The 20,441-nt window shown below is 44.0% G+C and overlaps 1 protein-coding gene across 1 annotated transcript; it reads left to right on the plus strand.

Moving 5' to 3' along the window:
* Positions 1–540: 540 nt before the first annotated feature.
* On the plus strand, positions 541–17,190 carry Wee1 (WEE1 G2 checkpoint kinase). Its single transcript, XM_048360465.1, has 11 exons — positions 541–1,764; positions 3,277–3,482; positions 3,893–3,953; positions 4,390–4,562; positions 5,610–5,731; positions 9,273–9,419; positions 12,565–12,660; positions 12,747–12,832; positions 14,333–14,503; positions 14,583–14,728; positions 15,912–17,190. Exons 1-11 carry the CDS (start codon positions 1,195–1,197, stop codon positions 16,063–16,065), a joined length of 1,932 nt encoding a protein of 643 aa, XP_048216422.1. The 5' UTR covers positions 541–1,194; the 3' UTR covers positions 16,066–17,190.
* The last annotated feature ends 3,251 nt before the right edge of the window (positions 17,191–20,441 follow it).

The following is a 20,441-nucleotide window of genomic DNA, read 5'->3' on the forward strand; positions in this document are numbered from 1 at the left end:
TGGGGCAAAGGACATAAAGAGGCTCCAGGTCAGCGCCAGGGCCCTGTGTTCAAGCCCCAGGCCAGGCAAAACAAAACAAACAAAAGCCAGGAAGGAAGAGTCACCTGACGAGGGAGAGCTGCACGTCAGGTCCATCGGTTGGGTCAACGTGGACCAAAGCAAAACACCGCAGTAGCGCGGTGATCCCGGAGTGCAGGGCTGGGCCGGCGGGAGGGGGAGGGGAAGGGGCCGGAGGGGTGGGGGCGGAACTGGATTAGGCTTGTTTACCCAGGCGAAGTCCAGCCCCGCAGCAGAGCCGACCAAAGGCCGGCGGAGCTCGCCTCCGCCTGAGTGTGGACTCACGGCCACCGGGGGTGGGGGTGGGGGTGGGAGGACGGGCGGAGATCGCGCCGGCTGGAGTCCTAGCGGGGAGAACTCCATTCGCTCGGCCTTCCCGCTTGGACCTTGGGGGAGGGGAAGGGGGGTCGGCCGACCCACGTGAGCTCCAGTGGTTCGGAAACAGCCCGAGGCCGCGGTCGCCGCCCTCCCTCCAGACCTTGCCACCGGAACGTGACTTCGCACAGCCACGCCCAGGACGTCCCAGCGGCACGGCCCCCAGGAGCTGTGGGGCTGCAAGGGGCCTCGCCGTCGGCGGCCGCACCCGGCCCCCTGGCCGACTCCGGCGGACGACCGCACGGTTCCCTCCGGCAGCGACCTCCGGGCGGCGAGCCGGGCCTGGACCCCAGCCGGGTTAGCCCCCCCGGTCCCTCGGCCACGCCCCGGCCGGGCGGCGAGCCGAGTGAAGGGGGCGGAGCCAGCAGGTTCGCGCCAAAATCGCGTAGCCGGTCCCGCCCCCGCGGGCTACGTCGCGCCCTCCCTTTTTTTCAAACCTAGAGCTGGGCGGGGATTGGTGGGCTGAACTCTCACGTGGTTAACGGTCGCGGGAAGCCGCGGAGCCTGAACTTGCGGCTGGACTGGCGGAGACCCTCCGGCCTCGGCGCCCGAGCCACCCAGCGTCTTCGGGACGGTCCGCCCCGTGCCCGCCGCCGCCGCGCCCCCGACTCCAGCGCCCGGGAGTGGTCGCCGCCGCCGAGCAAGCCGGCCGCCGCCCGACGCGCCCTGTTGCACGTGGCAGACCCGCCCCCCTGCGCCGACCGCGACCTGGACTCCGCCGGCCTCGGCTCTCGGGCCCTCGGCCCCAACCCGAAGCCAGCGATGAGCTTCCTGAGCCGGCAGCCGCCGCCCCGCCGCGCCCGAGCCGCCTGCACGCTGCGGCAGAAGCTGATCTTCTCGCCTTGCAGCGACTGTGAGGAGGAGGAGGAGGAAGAGGAGGAGGGCAGCGGCCACAGCACCGGGGAGGACTCGGCCTTTCAGGAACCCGACTCGCCGCTGCCGCCCGCGCGCAGCCCCGCGGAGCCGGGGCAGGAGCACCGCCGCTCTCCCGTCCGGGCCCCCGGGAGTCCCGGGGAGCTGGAGGAGGATCTACTGCTGCAGGGTGCCAGCCCTGGCGCGGACGCCGCGGGCGGCGGCGCGGAGGGCGACTCGTGGGAAGAGGAAGGCTTCGGCTCCTCGTCGCCGGTCAAGTCCCCGTCGGCCACCTACTTCCTGGGCAGCTCGTTCTCGCCGGTGCGATGCGGGGCCCCGGGGGAAGCGTCCCCGCGCGGTTGCGGGGCGAGGCGGGCCATCGTGGTGCCCTGCTCGCCGCCGCTGCCCGACCGGCCGGGCACCCCGCCGCACAAGACCTTCCGCAAGCTGCGGCTCTTCGACACCCCGCACACGCCGAAGGTGAGCGAGCGGGCTGGACGCGGGGTGGTCGGGCCTTTAAAACAACAATAACAACAACAAAAAGGCCGGCGTCTCCGCTGCCTCCGGGGTTCGGTTACATAACCGCCCGGCCGCACCCCACTCGCTCGCAGGCGCTGCCACCAAAAAGTTGGCAGCCCCTCTTCTAGCCCTGCCCAGAAGCTGGCCGTTAAGATTATGTAACTGAACAATGGGCCTCATCCGGACCGTCTTCTTTTAACACAAGGGGGGCGGGAGCCGGGCCAGGTGCCCGGGGAGCTGCCGCCCCGACGACCCCTGCAGCCCGGTGTTGCAAAGGTGCAGGGGGAGGGTGCGGGCCCAGCCACCTGACACTCCCGAGCCATATGGTGCCTTTTAACCTCCGCGATCGGGCTTGTAATCGGGGCGGCGCGGGCAGAGGGAGGTGGGTTAAAAACAAAATTACCTGCGCTTTGGTTTCGTAGCGTGTGTGGCGACGTGGGGGGATCAGGAGGAGGTGTGGAGGGGTGTGTGTGTCTGTGTCTGTGTCTGCGCCGCCACTTGGAAGTGGAAAGCTAGCTCTCCCTGCGTTTCCGGGCTTGGAAACTCCCTAAGCAACTCTGGGTGGCTTTTAAGCCCTTTCTTTATTTGGGGAGCGGGGGGATGTCCTAGGTTGTTTTTGGCTTTGGAGTCTCTTTTGGGGGCCAGTGCGTTTCGCTCTGCCCTCGGGCTGATCGTGTCCTCCGAATGGGCGGCAAGTGATGTGTGGCTAGGAAGTGGTCTGTGTGTTCTGACTTGGAGCGGTGAGTGTGTGGAGTCCCTGTTTGTGGAATGGCCACGGAGTATGCAGGTGACCACCCTTGGGACTGAGGAGACCACGTCACTGTATGGGAAGGGACACTTCCAAGTGAGGACGCTCACATTACACCTGAAGGCTTTGATACCTTTAAAGCGATCCTGCACGGGCCACCTAAAGCCCCAGTACCGTTAGTCACCGCCCGGGAGTACGTGCACTGGGGAACTTCGGTGTTTGTGAGACTTGCCCCGGGCAAGATCCCTCTGCTAGGGAGGGGCGGAGTCCTTCCAGTGGCTTTCAAAGCCTCATTTAGATGCGGGATGGGAGGTTTTAAAGCATACTGGCTTTCTACTTTTAGGTAGTTGAAAGATATTGTAAACTTTGAGCAAAATGAAATGGACCTCGTTTTAGTCACCATGAATGTTCCTTTTAGGATTACAGACCTTACTTTGCTGGCTTTTTCAGATAGGTAGGTAGGATTCCCCCATAACACCCGTAATTTAGCTGCCGTTTGTTTTGCTTGTAATGTAGCAAGTCTGTGTGGTATATTTTTTGTTTTTGTTTTTGCTTTTTTTGTGTGTGTGTATGTGGGGTGCTGGAGATGGAATTGCATGTACTCTATTATTGTGCAACTTACTCAGCCCTCTCCTACACATTAAGCCACTTAAAAGGCTTGTTTGAAGGATTAAATTGAGAAAACTGGATTTGGATCCAAAAAGTTTTTTTATTTTCTTCTCTAGAGTTTGCTGTCTAAAGCCCGAGGAATTGATTCCAGCTCTATTAAACTCCGAGGTTGCTCTCTATTCACGGACACAGAACGATCAGGAAAAAGAGAATTTGACCCACAACCAACTCCTCAAGTGAATTTTAATCCTTTTACTCCAGATTCTTTGTTGCTTCATTCTTCAGGACAGTGTCGTCGAAGAAAGAGAACGTATTGGAATGAGTAAGTAATTTAATGGTTTGCTTTGTCTGCACACCTATGTGTATTTGTGCTCTGAACGTTTTTCTCTTAGTAGCACTGGCTCAGGAGATAGTGGGAAGTAACCGGTTGTAGGCAAGGAATAGTATAAGAAAGGAAGGGATAAAAAAACAGGCCTAATGTCAAAAATAAGGCAAGCACAGAGTTGATTGAGAAAGGCTTTAGTTTTGATATGTGTGGTGGTGGTTTAGTGAGCCTGTCTTAGCAAGGACTTTTCCCATCAGCTGGATTGAATCTTGTGATTTCAAAATTAAGTGCTTTTTCCTGTTTTTAATCCATAAAAACTAATTGTCCTATATACTTAATAAATAAAGCTTTGGCTCTCAACGTCTGTTAGATATATTTATGAAAAATATGTGTTTGTTTTTTTTTAGTTCTTGTGAAGATATGGAAGTCAGTGATTGTGAGTTCGAAGATGAAACAAGACCTGCTAAAGTAAATGACTTTTTTTTTTGTTACTGGTGGTTTTTGTTTTTGAAACAGGGTTTTATTGTATAGCCCATTCTGATAGCAAACTGGTAATCCTGCCTCAGCCTTTGAAATGCTGGGATTATAGGTATAGGCCACCCCACTGGTTTATAAGTTGCTTTTAGCTAGTTCAGAAATTTGATGTTCTGTTCCCTAATAAGTTAGGGTAAATGTTAAATAAGCAATAAAATGTAAGGTAGAATGATTTTAAAATTTTACATACTGTTGTGTCACCATAGCAAAAAAAAAGAATCAATTTTACAAAGGTAGAATATTGTTTTATTTTGTTTTGATGGTGGTAATGGGGCTTGAACTCAGGACCTGGGTGTTATCCCTTAGTTTTTTCCACTCAAAGCTGGCACTCTACCATTTGAGCCACAGCTCAATATTGTTTTTATTACAGAGAATTACAATTACTGAAAGCAATATGAAGTCACGATACACAACAGAATTTCATGAGCTGGAGAAAATTGGGTCTGGAGAATTTGGATCTGTATTTAAGTGTGTGAAGAGGCTGGATGGATGTGTTTATGCCATTAAGCGATCAAAAAAGCCATTGGCGGGCTCTGTTGATGAGTATGTATTAAGCATTTTTCGTTTCGTTTTTTTTTGTCTCCTATGTTATTGCATACTGAACTCTTACTTTTTGAGAAGCTACAGATTTAACCATATCCTTTTAATTTTGTAACAGTCTTTACTGGTCTTGGTAAGTAATATAGTTCATTTTAGAGCCTAATTTTATATGCATGGTAGTATTAACTTATGATTTCATTCACATAGGATTATGAGTTTGAGCCCAGACTGTGCTCCTCCTATCCTCCCCAATTTTTTTTTTTAAGATTTTTCTAAAGGCTTCTACTGAAGATTGTCAGAGTCAGGCGCCTGTGGCTTACACCTGTAATATTAACTACTCAGGAAGCTCAGATCTTTTTTTTTTTTTGCCAGTCCTGGGGCTTCCACTCAGGGCCTAAGCACTGTCCCTGTGTCCCTGGCTTTTTTTTTTTTTTTTTGCTCAAGGCTAGCACTCTGCCACTTGAGCCACAGCGCCACTTCTGGCCATTTTCTGTATATGTGGTGCTGGGGAATGGAACCCAGGGCTTCATGTATACGAGGCAAGCACTCTTGCCACTAGGCTATATCCCCAGCCCCCGAAGCTGAGTTCTTATGATCACAGTTTTAAAGCCAGCCTGGGTAGGAAAGTTTGAGACTAATCTTCAATTAACCATCAAAAATGCCAGAAGAGAAGCTGTGGCTCAAGTGGAAGGGCACCATCCTTGAACAAAAATAAAGTTTAGGGGCGGCACCCAGGTCCTAAGTTCAAGCCCCAAGATTGGCACACACAAACAAAAAAGACTGGTCAGAAAATTCGATGGCCCTAGAACTGAGGAAATATCAGGCTTCATCATAATACAGATTCATGGATGTTAATTAAAAAAAACCCAAAAAGCAAACAAACAAGGTAGGCTTTAAAATCAGCTATAGCAAGCCCCCTTTTAAGGAAGTTGCTTTTTAGCATAATAGTATAAAAGTCAAATTATTTTATTAAAGCTTAAGGTAAAGTTGATTTGATTTAGTGCTAAGTAAAAATGTTTGATAATTCTGTTAATGTTTAATCTCTCCAAGGCAGAACGCTTTGAGAGAAGTATATGCTCACGCAGTGCTTGGACAGCATTCTCATGTCGTTCGATATTACTCTGCCTGGGCAGAAGATGATCATATGCTTATACAAAATGAATATTGTAATGGTAAGTAATGTAATAATTTAAGTGAGCTTGAAAAATGAACCCTAATGAGATACATTATTATCTTAAGTTTTTCTCTCTTTTGGCACTGCTGGGGAAAGAGCTCAGGGCCTCAAATGTGCAAAGTAAAGCATGTACTCTACCATTGAACTATATCCTCAGCTTCCTCTCATGTCTTATAGATGTAATGATCAGAGGTGTAACGAATTTTGCGTGCAATTGCATTGAAAATCTTACCTCAGAAGCACCTTGTAAATAATATGGTAACAAAATTTCAGATAGTAGATTATAGTACTATGAAATAGTCTTCTTGAGTGAGTGGCCTTTCCTTTGTATATTCTGGTATCCTTGTTTTATGTCATAGTATGTTAACTACATAGTAGTTAAAATGGTCTTAGTTAACTTTTGGCATCTCTAAAGGAATATCTGAAGGCCAGGAGTGGTGGCTCATGCCTACAATCCTAGCTACTAGTAAGGATAAGAGATTTGTGTTGTTTGAGGTCAGCCCAGGCAAAAAGTGAGACCTTTATCTCAAAGCCAAGGATGGTAGCATGTGCGTGTGATCTCTTCTACTTTGAAGGCAGTAGATACAGTCTTGGCCCAAATAGGAGACCCTCCTATTTAAAAAATAGCTAAAGCAAAGAGGACTGGAGCAGGGCTGGGAATATCGCATAATGGTAAAGTGTTTGCCTCATATACATGAAGTCTTGGTCCTCAGCACCATGTATACAGAAAAAGTCAGAAATGGTGCTGTGGCTCAAGAGGTAGCTAGCCTTAAGCAAAAAGAAGACAGAGACAGGGCTCAGGCCCTGAATGCAAGCCCCAGGACTGGCAAAAACAAAAAAAGGACTGAAAGTAATAACTCAAGTGGCAGAGTTGTTTGCCTGGCAAGTGTGAGGCTCCAAGTTCAAAAAACTTTGTATTGACAAAAAGCAAATAAAAGGGCTAGGAATGTGGCTTAGTGGTAGAGTGCTTGCCTAGCATGCATGAAGCCCTGGATTTGATTCCTCAGTACCACATAAACAAAAAAAACAGAAGTGGCACTGTGGCTCAAGTGGTAGAGCACTAGCCTTGAACACAAAGGCTCAAGGACAACCCAGGCCCTGGGTTCAATTCCCAGGACCAGCAAAAAAAAAAAAAAAAAAAAAAATCTGAGGGGCTGGGAATATGGCCTAGTGGCAAAAGTGCTTGCCTCGCATACATGAAGTCCTGGGTTCAATTCCTCAGCACCACATATTTTTAGAAAAGGCCAGAAGGGGCGCTGTGACTCAAGTGGCAGAGTGCAAAAAGAAACCAGGGACAGTGCTTAGGCCCTGAGTCCAAGCCCCAGAACTGGCAAAAAAAAAATCTGAGATTGGACAATATTTTTATTGTATTTTTATTTTATTTTGTATGTGTGTGTCATTGTCAGCCTTGGCTTTGTCCCTTAGGTTTTTTGCTCAAGGATCTACCATTTGAGTCAGAGCCCTTTTTTTTTCAGCTTCACAGGAGCCCCTATTTTGGTTTTACAAATAATAAATTTGAGGGCTAGGAATGTGGCTTAGTGGTAGAGTGCTTGCTTAGCATGCATGAAACCTTGGGTTTGATTGCTCAGTACCATATAAACAGAAAAAGCCGGAATTGGCACTGTGGCTCAAGTGGTACAGTGCTAGCCTTGAGCAAAAGAAGCTTAGGGATAGTGCCAAAGCCCCAAGACAAAAAACATTTGACATTTCATTAGTTAGTTTTCAAGTTGTAGGACCTTCTGTCTTGACTAAATACTGCTTTTTTTTAACCTTTTACTGTTCTGGTGCTTTTATTATTTCTTAAGCACCAAGCAATAATAATAGTAATCCTACTATTGAGACAAAGTATGAATTTAGAAAGTTTTTACAAGTATAAACAAAGTTGGGTACCAGTGACTCACTTGCAGGAGGCTGAGATCTGAGGATCTGGGTTCAAAGCCAACCCGGCCAGAAAGTCTGTGAGAGACTTGAGAGTCTTTTTTTTTCTTTTTCTTTTTTTCCATTCCTGAGGCTTGAACTCAGCACCTGAGCACTGTCCCTGGCTTCTTTTTGCTTAAGGCTAGCACTCTACCACTTGAGCCACAGCACCACTTGTGGCTTTTTCTGTTTATGTGGTCCTGAGGAATCAAACCCAGGGCTTCATGTATGCAAGGCAAGTACTCTACCACTAGGCCATATTCCCAGCCCTCCCATGAGATTTATCTGCAATAAATGACTTAGAAAAAGCTGGAAGTGGAACTGTGGCTCAGGTAGTAGAGCACTAGCTTTGAGCGAAAATAAGCCCGGGACAGCACCTAGGCAGAAAGCCCCAAGACTAGTGTAGAATGGTTTTCAGAAAAATAAATTCAAGTTACCATTTATGTTAAAGTTACTGAATCTTGGGCTGGGAATATGGCCTGAGTTCAAGCCCCAGCACTGGCGAAACAAAAAAGTTATTGAATCTGTGTATGAATGGCCTATGCCTGTAGTCTTAGCTACTCAGAAAACTAAGACCAGAGAAATAGCAGTCTGGGCAGAAAAGTTCAAGAGACTTCATCTCCAATTAACTAGCAAAAAGCTGGATTCAGGATTGGGCACTGGTGGCTTATGTCTATTATGTTAGCTATTTAGGAGGCTGAGTTCCGAGGATATCAGTTCGAAGCCTGCCCAGGCAGCAACGTCCAAAAAGCTGGAAGTGGAGATGTGACTCAAGTGGTCGAGTACCAGTCTTGGGCAGAAAAGTTAAGGGATAGTACCCAGGTCTTGAGTTCAAGCCTCATTATCAGCATGTAAACACACAAACACATGCTGAGTTCAAGCCTCATTATCAGCATGTAAAAACACACACACACACACACACACACACACACACACACACACACACACACACGACTCTGAAGGTATAACTCAACTGGTATAGTGCCAGGCAAGAGTAAGTAAGCGATTCCCTTTGTTCAAGCTCTGATCTGGCACCCCCATCTGGCATACTAATTTAGTCTGGGAAAGTGATCTAGCTGGGTTGCTGTGAGTATCTTAAGTGAGTGAACTTTTAAATTGTCTTCTCTATATGTATGACTATGTTACTTATTAACAATTAAAACAATAAGTAGAAATTTAAAGCTGAGTGCTGATGGCTGACACCTATAATCCTAGCTATTCAAGGAGGCTGAGATCTGCAGATGAAGATTGGAAACTAGCCAGAGCAGACAAACCCATGAGACACTGTATCTACAACTAATCATCAGTAAGCCAGAGGGTGAGGTGTGGCCCAAGTGGTAGAACAAGAATAGAAAACTCTTGACTCCAATCCCTAGTACTGGTGCCAAGAAAAAAAACAAAACCATAAAACAAAAAGCCAAAACCAAACTTGATAATTATGAACTCAGGGCCTAGGTGCTGTCCCTAAGTTTATTTTTTTGTTCAAGGATGGTGCCCTTCCACTTGAGCCACAGCTCCACTTCTGGCTTTTTTTGGTGACCCTACAGACTGTCACTTTCTTGTTTGAGCAAAATAAAGACTTTCCAAGAGAAGAAAATGTTAATTTCTGCTATTTTTGATAGGTGGAAGTTTAGCTGATGCTATAAGTGAAAACTGCAGAATCATGAGTTACTTTACAGAAGCAGAGTTAAAGGATCTCCTTTTGCAAGTTGGTCGGGGTTTGAGATACATTCATTCAATGTCTTTGGTTCACATGGACATAAAACCTAGTAAGTATTTCAGATCCTTGATCCTGTGCTATTTGGGGGTTATAAAGAATAAGTCACTTGGTGGCTTTATCGACTGAAAACCTACCTCGGATTCATTCTACAGATTCATTTGACAGTATGGAAATTGTTATTTCATTGTTACCAGGCATCCATGGCTCACATCTGTAAATCCTAGCTACTCAGGAGATAGAGAGCTGAGGATCTCAGCTCAAAGCCAAACCAGGCAGGAAAGTGCATGAGCCTCTTAGCTCCAATTAATCACCAAAAAGCTGAAAGTTGAGTGGTGGCTCAAGTGGTAAAGCACTATCCTTGAGCACAAAGCTCAGGGACAGGAGCCCACACCTTTTAGTTTAAGCCCCAAGACACACAGACGCACACACGCACGCACGACTTTTCCTAACTGTAATTCTTTTTTTTTTTTTTGGCCAGTCCTGGGCCTTGGACTCAGGGCCTGAGCACCATCCCTGGCTTCTTCCCGCTCAAGGCTAGCACTCTGCCACCTGAGCCACAGCGCCCCTTCTGGCCGTTTTCCATATATGTGGTGCTGGGGAATCGAACCCAGGGCCTCATGTATACTAGGCAAGCACTCTTGCCACTAGGCCATATTCCCAGCCCCCTAACTTTAATTCTTGCGCTATGTTTTTTTTAACCTCTTTTTTCCCAAAGAAAATTGAGATAATATTCATTAATGGCTTGAAATTTTCACTGTTTTTATAGGAACTACATAGTCTTGAAAGTGTGGCTCTGATGGGGAGACTAAAGACTGTTTATTTTTCTCTACCAGACCATATTAAAATTTCACAGTTGATTTGTTCAAATTGGTATCTACTTCAGGACCATGTAATGCATTTGGTTGTATTTACTTTTGTAGGTTTTATTCTTTCCTTGCTTTGTTTACAGAATAAGCCTTTCTTCTAGATTTGATTGGCTGCTTTCTTACGTATTTAGCTTGTTTCATATGTATATATATATATACATTTATTTATATATATATATTTTTTTGCCAGTCCTGGGGCTTGAACTCAGGGCCTGAGCACTGTCCCTGGTGCTCAAGGCTAGCACTCAACCACTTAGCCACAGTGCCACTTCTGGCTTTTTCTATATATGTGGTGCTGAGGAATGGAACCCAGGGCTTCATGAATATGAGGCGAGCACTTTACCACTAGGCCATATTCCCAGCCCTCTTCCCTATATTTCTTTTTTTTTTTTTTTTTGGCCAGTCCTAGGGTTTGGACTCAGGGCCTGAGCACTGTCCCTGGCTTCTTTTTGCTCAAGGCTAGCACTCTGCCACTTGAGTCACAGTGCCACTTCTGGCCATTTTCTATATATGTGGTGCTGGGGAATTGAACCCAGGGCCTCATGTATACGGGGCAAGCACTCTTGCCACTAGGCCATATCCCTAGCCCCCTATATTTCTTATAAATAGAAAGTTGTAACAAGTGTTGATGGAATCAGACAAGTCATTTTAGGCTATGTGCTTGCTTGTTAGTTGAGGTTGGTTGTTTTATTTTGGTGGTGGGGCTTGAACTTGGCCTGGGCACTGTCCCTGAGCTCTGTTGCTCAAGCCTAGCACTCTACCACTTTGAACCACAGCTCTGCTTGTCTGGTGGTTAATTGGAGCTAATAATGTCTCCAATGTCTCAGACATTCTTGCCTAGGCTGGCTTTAAACCATGATCCTCAGATCTGAGCCTCCTGAGTAGCTAGGATTACAAGCTTCAGCGCCTGATGTAAGTTGAGTTTTATAGGTTTTAAATTTGTAGACTGTAGAAATGTGTTGATTAGCAAGAATTTAGGTTATTTTACTCATATTCTGAGTTTTATGTAGAAAAAAAATTTTTTTTTTTTTTTTTTTGGTCATTCCTGGGGCTTGGACTCAGGGTCTGAGCACTGTCCCTGGCTTCTTTTTGCTCAAGGCTAGCACTCTGCCACTTGAGCCACAGCGCCACTTCTGGCCATTTTCTGTATATGTGGTGCTGGGGAATCGAACCCAGGGCCTCATGTATATGAGGCAGGCACTCTTGCCACTAGGCCATATCCCCAGCTCCTATGTAGAAATTTTTATCTATAAAGGAACTCATTGAAGCTAATAGTTTCAAAAGGAAAAATGTGTTTGGAGTAGTAGCAGTAAATCTGAATTAGTAAGGCTTAACTTTTTATGTTGCATCAAGTGTTAAGATATAGTAGACCTTATATTACAAGAAACAAAGGATAAAAAATGTAAAGGAATGTGACATTTAAAAATATTTAAATTATAAATAGTACGGTAAAATAGTCTGTACAAAAGCCAGGTACCGATGGCTCACACCTGTAATCGTAGCAACTCAGGCTGAGAGCTGATCTTCACTGTTCAATGCCAGCTCAGTTAGAAAAGTCCATGAGACTTATATCTCCAATAAACTACTCACAAAAAACTTGTAGTGACGCTCTCTCTCAAGTGGTTGAACGCTAGGCTTGACCACAAAGAGGCTCAGGGACAGTACCCAGGCCTTGAGTTCAAGTCCCAGGACTGGCAAAAGCATAAAAGCCTTATGAATAAAGTGAAGCTATCACTGAATTAACATAGCACAGGAGTCAATGGCCTGAGCACAAAAGCTCAGGGACAGTGCCCAAGCCTGATTTCAAGGATCAGTACAAAAACAAAATGTAAGGGCTGGGGATATGGCCTAGTGGCAAGAGTGCTTGCCTTGTATACATTAGGCCCTGGGTTCGATTCCCCAGCACCACATATACGGAAAATGGCCAGAAGTGGCGCTGTGACTCAAGTGGCAGAGTGCTAGCCTTGAGCAAGAAGAAGCCAAGGACAGTGCTCAGGCCCTGAGTCCAAACCCCAGGACTGGCCAAAAAAAAAAAAAAAAAATGTAAAAGTAAAAATTGAGCTTTGGAAGCATCACGATTACTTATGTTATTTTTGTGATGTTCATTGATAAATTGGTGGAGATTAATATGCAGGTGACAAAGGTCTAATAGGTGAATTTCTTATATTCAGAGGTCATTGCTAATCTTGAAAACAAATTCCAAGGAAATATGGTCTGGTTCTTACTTATTTTGGAATAGATAAAGTTTCCTATGTGATGTTTGATTGATACTGTTTGTAAGCTTTGATTGTACTATTAGTGTAGCTTACTTACTTAACTTTTTAACAGGTAATATTTTCATATCTCGAACTTCAATCCCAAATGCTACTTCTGAAGAAGGAGATGAAGATGAGTGGATATCCAATAAAGTTATGTTTAAAATAGGTAAGACAGGTAACTGGATTATTATGTTAAAATTAAGAGAGACTTTTGATTTGAATTCTTGGTTACACTTTTTTTCAATGTTCTAGGTGATCTTGGACATGTAACAAGAATCTCTAGTCCACAAGTTGAAGAAGGTGATAGCCGTTTTCTTGCAAATGAAGTTTTACAGGAGGTAATTTTTCTCTTTACATATATTAGTATTTGCTTTGTAATACCTATCAGTTGATAGAAGAATACAAACTAGCATTTGTCAAAAATTTAACAACTAGGGCTGGGGATATGGCCTAGTGGCAAAAGTGCTTGACTCGTATACATAAAGCCCTGGGTTCGATTCCCCAGCACCACATACACAGAAAATGGCCAGAAGTGGCGCTGTGGCTCAAGTGGCAGAGTGCTAGCCTTGAGCAAAAAGAAGCCAGGGACAGTGCTCAGGCCCTGAGTCCAAGCCCCACGACTGGCCCCCCCCCCAAAAAAAAAAAAAAACAACAACTAATGAAATAGAAACTATTACCAGAGTAATAGCAGTAGTATTATAGTTAAAGAAGTATGCCCATACAGTACTGGTAGAATGTTAAAATCACATAGTGTGTTTGAATGTTAGTGTTTTTCAGTATTTTAAAATCATGTTAGAAGCTGGGCGCTGGTGGCTCATGCCTATAATCCTAGCTACTCAGGAGACTGAGATATGACAATTGTGGTTCAAAGCCAGCCCAGCCTGGGCAGGAAAGTCCATGAAACTCCTGTCTCCAGCTAACCACCAAAAAACCAGAGGTGGCGCTGTGACTCAGAGTAGTAGCGCCCTAGACTTAAGCAAACACGCTCAGGGACAGCACCCAGCCCCGCAGTTCAAGCACACAGCTGACAAAACAAAAAAAATAAAAACCATGTCAGGCCAGCCACTGGGGGATCATGCCTATAATTCTGGCTGCTCCTGGAGTCTGAGATCTTCATTCAGGTCAAGGTTCAAAGCTAGCCTCAGAAGACAAATCTGAGGGACTATTATTATTATTTCTAGTTAATAATCAACATACCAGAAGTAGAGAATGTGGCTCAAGGTATAGAGCACTAGCCTTGATCAAAAATGCTAAGGAGTAGATGTGAAGATTGCTGTTCAAAGCTAACCGAAGCAGGAAAGTCCCTGAGATTTTTATCTCCAATTATCCAGCAAAATACTGGAACAGTGGAACAGTGGCTCAAGTGTCAGAGCACTAGCCTGGAGCAAAAAAGGTTAGGAACAGCAGCCAGACCCTGAGTTTAAACCAAGGACCAGCACCCAAAAAAAAAAAAAAAAATCCACAATTTAGCTTGGTTTCTGAATACATAACTTATGGGCTGGGGATATGGCCTAGTGGCAAGAGTGCCTGCCTCATATACATGAGGCCCTGGGTTCGATTCCCCAGCACCACATATACAGAAAATGGCCAGAAGTGGCGCTGTGGCTCAAGTAGCAGAGTGCTAGCCTTGAGCAAAAAGCCAGGGACAGTGCTCAGGCCCTGAGTCCAAGCCCCAGGACTGGCAAAAAAAAAAAAAAAAGAAAGAATGAATACATAACTTAGATGTGATATTAGAGGGTTTAAAATTTTTTTTCATCTAATACCTTAAATTGCCATCTTTTACTTTGACCATTTTAACATTGTTATTAATCTTCCAAAAAAAAATTTTTTTTTTCCAGAACTATACTCACCTACCAAAAGCAGATATTTTTGCCCTCGCCCTCACGGTGGTGTGTGCTGCTGGTGCTGAACCTCTTCCCAGAAATGGAGACCAATGGCATGAAATCAGACAGGGTCGATTACCTCGGATTCCCCAAGTGCTTTCCCAGGAATTTACAGAGTTGCTAAAAGTAAGCATTCTTTATACGAAGCACTTGATCAAAGGGTAAAGTGATATGTCTCTATTTCAATTTTACTTTTGTTTCTAAGGTTATGATTCATCCAGATCCAGAGAAAAGACCTTCAGCAATGGCACTGGTGAAGCATTCTGTATTGTTGTCTGCATCTAGAAAGAGTGCAGAACAGTTAAGAATAGAATTGAATGCTGAAAAGTTTAAAAACTCACTTTTGCAGAAGTAAGTACCATTTGTTCTGTTCTGTTTTTCTTTCTCATTCTCAGATTGTAATAAGAGGTTATTTAGACTTTCTGCCATCAAAAGCTGCCGTAACTTGATAGGTTGTTACACCTTGGAAATTTAACTATTAAATCTATGTAGTTAAATAAGCTTTGTAGTTACACACAAGACTAATATGTGTTTACAAATTGTAATAGTCCCCATTTGACTAAAAGAGAAAAAGCTAGAAGAGCCTATACCAGTTTTTTGTTCCTCAGACCCTTTGGCAAAAATATTTCCCTTTCTACATACTTGGGGAAAGAATATCAGAAGAAGAGAAATAGTGGTATTAGTAACCACAAATCACTTCCCCCCCCCTGCCCTTTGGTATAGAGTTTTGAATTCAGGGCCTTACACTTGCTAGGTCACTGTCTAACCACACCTACAGCTTTTTTGCTTTGTTTTCAGATGAGGTCTCATTTTTGCCCAGGTCAGTCTTACATTGTGATCCTCCTACTTCTGCCTCCTGAGTAGAGAAGTATGTACTACTACACCCAGCTTTTTATTTTTTACACACACACACACACACACACACACACACACACACACACACACACACACACTGGTGTGGGGGGTAGTGGTGGTTGTGGGGCTTGAACTCAGGGCCTGGCGGCTGTCCCTGAGCTCTTTTGCTCAAGGCTAGTGCTCTAACACTTTGAGCCACAGCTCCACTTTGGCTTTTTAGTGATTAATTGGAGTTAAAAGTCTCATGGACTTTTGTGCCCAGCCTGGCTTTGAGTGGAGATGTTCAGCCCCAGGAGTGGGTAAAAATGCAGGCATGCGCTCCTGGCATCCCATCTAGCTTAATTTTTCTGTTTTCCTTTCCCCTTTTTTCCTTTTCCCTTTCCCTTCCGACACTGGGACTGAAACTCTATACCTGATGTACTCTGCCAACTGAGCCATGCTTCCACCTCCCAGTTTATTTTTTTGAGATAGAATTTTTTTTTTGCCAGTCCTAAATAAAATTGAGTATGTTAAAATTTCATGTTATTTATCCTTTTATCATTTATATCTGAGAATAATGATAGTATGTAGATTTTCTCAATTGACAGTACAGTTTGTGTTTGTCCTCTTAGAATCTCTTCCTAGGATTAATATATCAGGTAAACAAACAAAAAAATCTTATTTCTTATTTTATCCTCAGAGAGCTCAAGAAAGCTCAGATGGCAAAAGCTGCAGCTGAGGAAAGAGTACTCTTCACTGACCGGATGGCCACTAGGTCTACCACCCAGAGTAATAGAACCTCTCGACTTATTGGAAAGAAAATGAACCGCTCTGTCAGCCTTACTATATACTGAACTGCTCATTTCCCCCTCCCTCAAAAACTGTGATGAGAGGAAAATAGGAAATCACTGCTAGAATTCTTATTTCAATTACTTCCTTGATTGGTTGGTATCAGTAGTTTTACTGAAATACCTTTTAGTACTTTTATTTGTGAATTGCAGTTGAAAGCTGTATTTCAACAGTTGCTCTATCAGGCTTTTGTCTAATCTTATCGGACTGTTTTCTAGAGGATACCAGTCACTGTTGGATGTTACGTCAGCTGTTGCAGGGTTAACCACTGTGATGGTGATCTGTGCATAGTTTGCTGTTGCATTGTAATAAAGGAATCTTTCCTGTATGTAGTGACTTGTAGAAAGGACTCAAGGGCTTTATTATAAGCATACAATGCTAAGACTCAGTACTACTTGGCCTCTGAAGTACCTGTGTGTTGATTTTTTTTTTTATTGTGAATTATACTTGTATCTTCAACTGGGAGCACTTTGTAGGCATTGCATAAACCATGGAGTGATAAAATTCTGTGGAAGTACTGCCTTGTGAATTTGCTGCTATATTTAGTTTTGTCTTTGCTGTAAAGTTGTAGCATTAAACAATCATTGTTGTTAATAGGCTTTCTTTTGAAACAATTATGTGAATACATAGCTGCTCTTGATAAAAGCAGCTAATTTGTCTTATTTTCTTTTTTTAACTTTGAAGCTAGTGCATTGAAAAAAATGCAACCCCCCCCCCCTTGGAATGATGTATTAATGTAGTATAATTATTACTGTTTTTTCTGATAATGTGCTTTCCTGACTTTTTAAAAATGTCTTCTTTCTTTGCCCAAGTTTTGTACTTGATGTATAGTGAAATCTGTTTTTAAATGTTTGACCTGGTTTCTCTTCAATGTTTGTATATATACTGACCTTGGTAATACTGTACATAGCTGTTTCAAATGCCAGAATGACTCTTCCAAGTTCTTCACTAAGTATATCTGTATTAGCCATTTGACTAATGATATTGGCTAGTGTTGTCAAAAAGGAAAAACTTTGTTTCTTTTCTTTCTCATTAATTTTGGTCTAAAACATGTTGCACTTGTTACATGTGTTCCATCAACATCCATTGGCATATTAAAAGTCACTCTGAGCTTATTTTAATTAGTTAAATCTTTAGTGCCTGTTTTCTATCTTGTCTATTGTATTACAAAATATATAGTACTAAAAGTGGAATGCATGTTTTTGATGGAATATTGTACTTACTAGCTATTTTGTTTTTGTCTTTTGCCAGTACTGGGGCTTGAATTCGGGGCCTGAGCACTGTCCCTGGCTTCTTTTTGCTCAAGGCTAGCACTCTGCCACTTGAGCCACAGCACCACTTCTGGCTTTTTCTATATATGTGGTGCTGAGGAGTCGAACCCAGGGCTTCATGTATGCGAGGCAAGCACTCTACCACTAGGCCATATTCCCAGCCCACTTACTAGCTATTTAATGAGGGGCAATAGTCCATATTATATTTTGGGAATACATGAAGATAAAGCTTAAAATTTTGTGTATGTGTGTGTATGTGTGTGCATGTGTGCACACCAATCCTAGGGCTTGAACTCAGGGCCTGGGTACTGTCCCTTTTGCTCAAGACTAGCATGCTACCACTTAAGCCACAGCTCCACTTCTGGCTTTTTGTTGTTTTTTTTTCTGCTTAATTGGTGATAAGAATTTCATGCCTGTGCTGGCTTTGAACCACAATCCTCAAATCTCAGCCTCCTGAGTAGGCTTATAGGTGTGAGACATCAGCACCTGGCTAAATGTTTTTGTAACACATTTTATATTTACGTGTCTGACTTGCTACAAGTGCTATGTAATGTAATTTAAAATAGCTGTAGATTGAGTAAAGCAAATGATAAGAGTCTTAACTTTTTCTGGTGATACTGATGTGGTCCCTGGGACACCGTTTACTTAAGCCACACCCCTAGTCCTTATTTACATTTCGTTGTCTTTCAGACAGGATCTCTTAGTTTTGCTCAGGCGGTCTTGGGGCTCAGTCCTATTCAGGACCTCCTGAGTATAGCTATGAATACAGGTTCAAGCCTCCACATCAGTCTTACTGGACAAGATGGTATCTTTGTCCAAGCTTCAATCTCACTTCCTAATAAACTGAGATTACAGGTATATTCTCCATGATAGCTCATTCGTAACTGATTAGTAGAGTCAGAAGAGAACTAACCAACTTAGGCTGGCTTTTATGAATTTAGTGTAAATTGAACTGATTGGTGCTAGTTTACTGTGCTTTTTTTTTTTTTTCCCCCCTGACAGGATCAGTAGCCTGTGAAGGCTATTGAGCAGATTAAAATAGATTTTGTAAGATCACTGTGACTATTTTGGCTCCTTAGCCTATGGCATCGTGCAGTTTTGCCTTCCCAGGATCTTACTATATAACCTAGGCTGTCCTTGGGTTTATCCTCCTGTCTCGACCTCCAAAGTACTACAGTTATAGCTAAGTATGCAGAATTATACTCAGCCCCTGTGCCATCTTAAAAAGGAAAATTTAGATTTGTGAGAGGTAGATGACAGGTAAATTAGAAGCTGGTGGGTATTGGTGAGAAAAAGACAAAACAAAAACCCTAAAGTTGTTTAGACTGGAGTGGTATCTCAGTAGCCTTTGGGGGAAGGTGGAATATAATGTCTTGATAACGTCACTAAGGTATGTTCTTTCCCCCCACTATGGTACCTTTTTCTAGTGTACTAGCTTCAAAGGGTGCTTTTCATCAAGATTTGTGGTAAACTTCACATACTATTTAGGTATATTAAATTTAGGAGAAAAACAATCTGGTATTTGATGTCCAAAGAAGGAATTCTTAAGCCACATCAGAGCTGAAAGGCTCATTTTTCAACATAAGGCACTCCACAAAAGTGGAGTGCTAACTGGTAGACCAAAGACAGTGAAATAAAGAAGGTTCGTGTAAATATAATGACAGTAGCATGTGCTAAATGCTGTGGTAGAGGGTGCTAGGCAAGGTAGAATAGTGCTCTAAAGACAACATATCTTGGGAGAGTGTTGGCAGTGGGTTGGGGACTGGATTTCAGGAGAGTGAGGAGTGGCCAGTGTAATGAAAGAGGAATGAAATTTCTTTAGATGGGAGTATGGTTGTTTGAGTAGTTTTTGTTTTCAATAACAGAATGAAAACTTAATATAAGATCAGGGTTTGGGGTTGATTGATTTTATATTATTATTTTGTTAGTTGTAGGGCTTGAACTCAGGGCCTGGGCACTGTCCTTGAGCTCTTTTGCTCAAGGCTAGTACCCTACCATTTTGAGCCACAGCTCCACTTGCGGTTTTCTGGTGGTTAATTGGTGCTAAGAGTCTCATGACTTTCCTGCCTAGGCTGGCTTTGAATCACAATTCTCAGATCTCAGCCTCCTGAGTAGCTAGGATTACAGATGTGAGCCACCAGTGCCTGCCATGAGAGGCCTCACATTAACAAGTTATTAAAAAGAAGACAATTTTAAAATCACTTTTCCTAGTAATTGAAGTTAGAGGAATGAATACATAAATAGGCCAGGTGTTTTTCTTCATCTTTGTGTGTGTGTATGTGTGTGCGCGCACGCGCACGCACGAGCGTGCACACTAGTGGTAGGGCTTGAACTCTAGGCCTTGGTGCTGTCTATGAGCTTTTGTGCTCAAAGCTAATTCTCTATCACTTGAACCACAGCTCCACTTCTAGAGTTTTTGGTAGCTAAGAGTCTCACAGACTCTTGCCCAGGCTAGCTTTGGACCGTGATCCTCAATTTCAGTCTCCTGAGTAGGTAGGATTACAGGGGTAAGCTGCTGCTACCCAATCTTCCTCATTATTTTAAAAGTGATAGGCATTGCTTGTCTCCCTCCTCTCCCACCTCTGGTGCCTGTCCTGGGGCTTGAACTCAGGACCTAAGTGCTGTCCCTGAGCTCCTTTTGCTTAAGGTTAGCACTCTACCACTTGAGCCACAGCGCCACTTATGGATTTTTCTGTTTATGTGGTGCTGAGGAATCAAACCTGGGACCTTGTGCATGCTAGGCAAGCACTCTACTGCTAAACCACATTCCTAGCCATCTCATTATTTTTTTTTTTTTGGTCTTTTTTTTTTTTTTTTTTTTAATAGTTTTGTGATTTTTTTTTTCCGGAACCGGGGACCGAACCCGGGGCCTCGCGCTCTCCAGGCGGGCGCTCTTCTGCTGAGCCAAATCCCCAGCCCCCCATCTCATTATTTTTAACCTGCAGACATTGCAGGGTGAGTCCTTCAAACCTGGTTATATTGTTCGAAATTTCTCAGAAGTTCAGCAATGGAGATTTTTATTTAAAGAAAAAAATGAAAGAAGGGGCTGGGAATGCGACCTCGTGGTACAGTGCTTGCCTAACCTGCACGAAGTCCTGGGTTCCATTCCC

This window comes from Perognathus longimembris, chromosome 13 (genome assembly GCF_023159225.1).
Source record: "Perognathus longimembris pacificus isolate PPM17 chromosome 13, ASM2315922v1, whole genome shotgun sequence".
NCBI classification, from domain to species: Eukaryota; Metazoa; Chordata; class Mammalia; order Rodentia; family Heteromyidae; genus Perognathus; species Perognathus longimembris.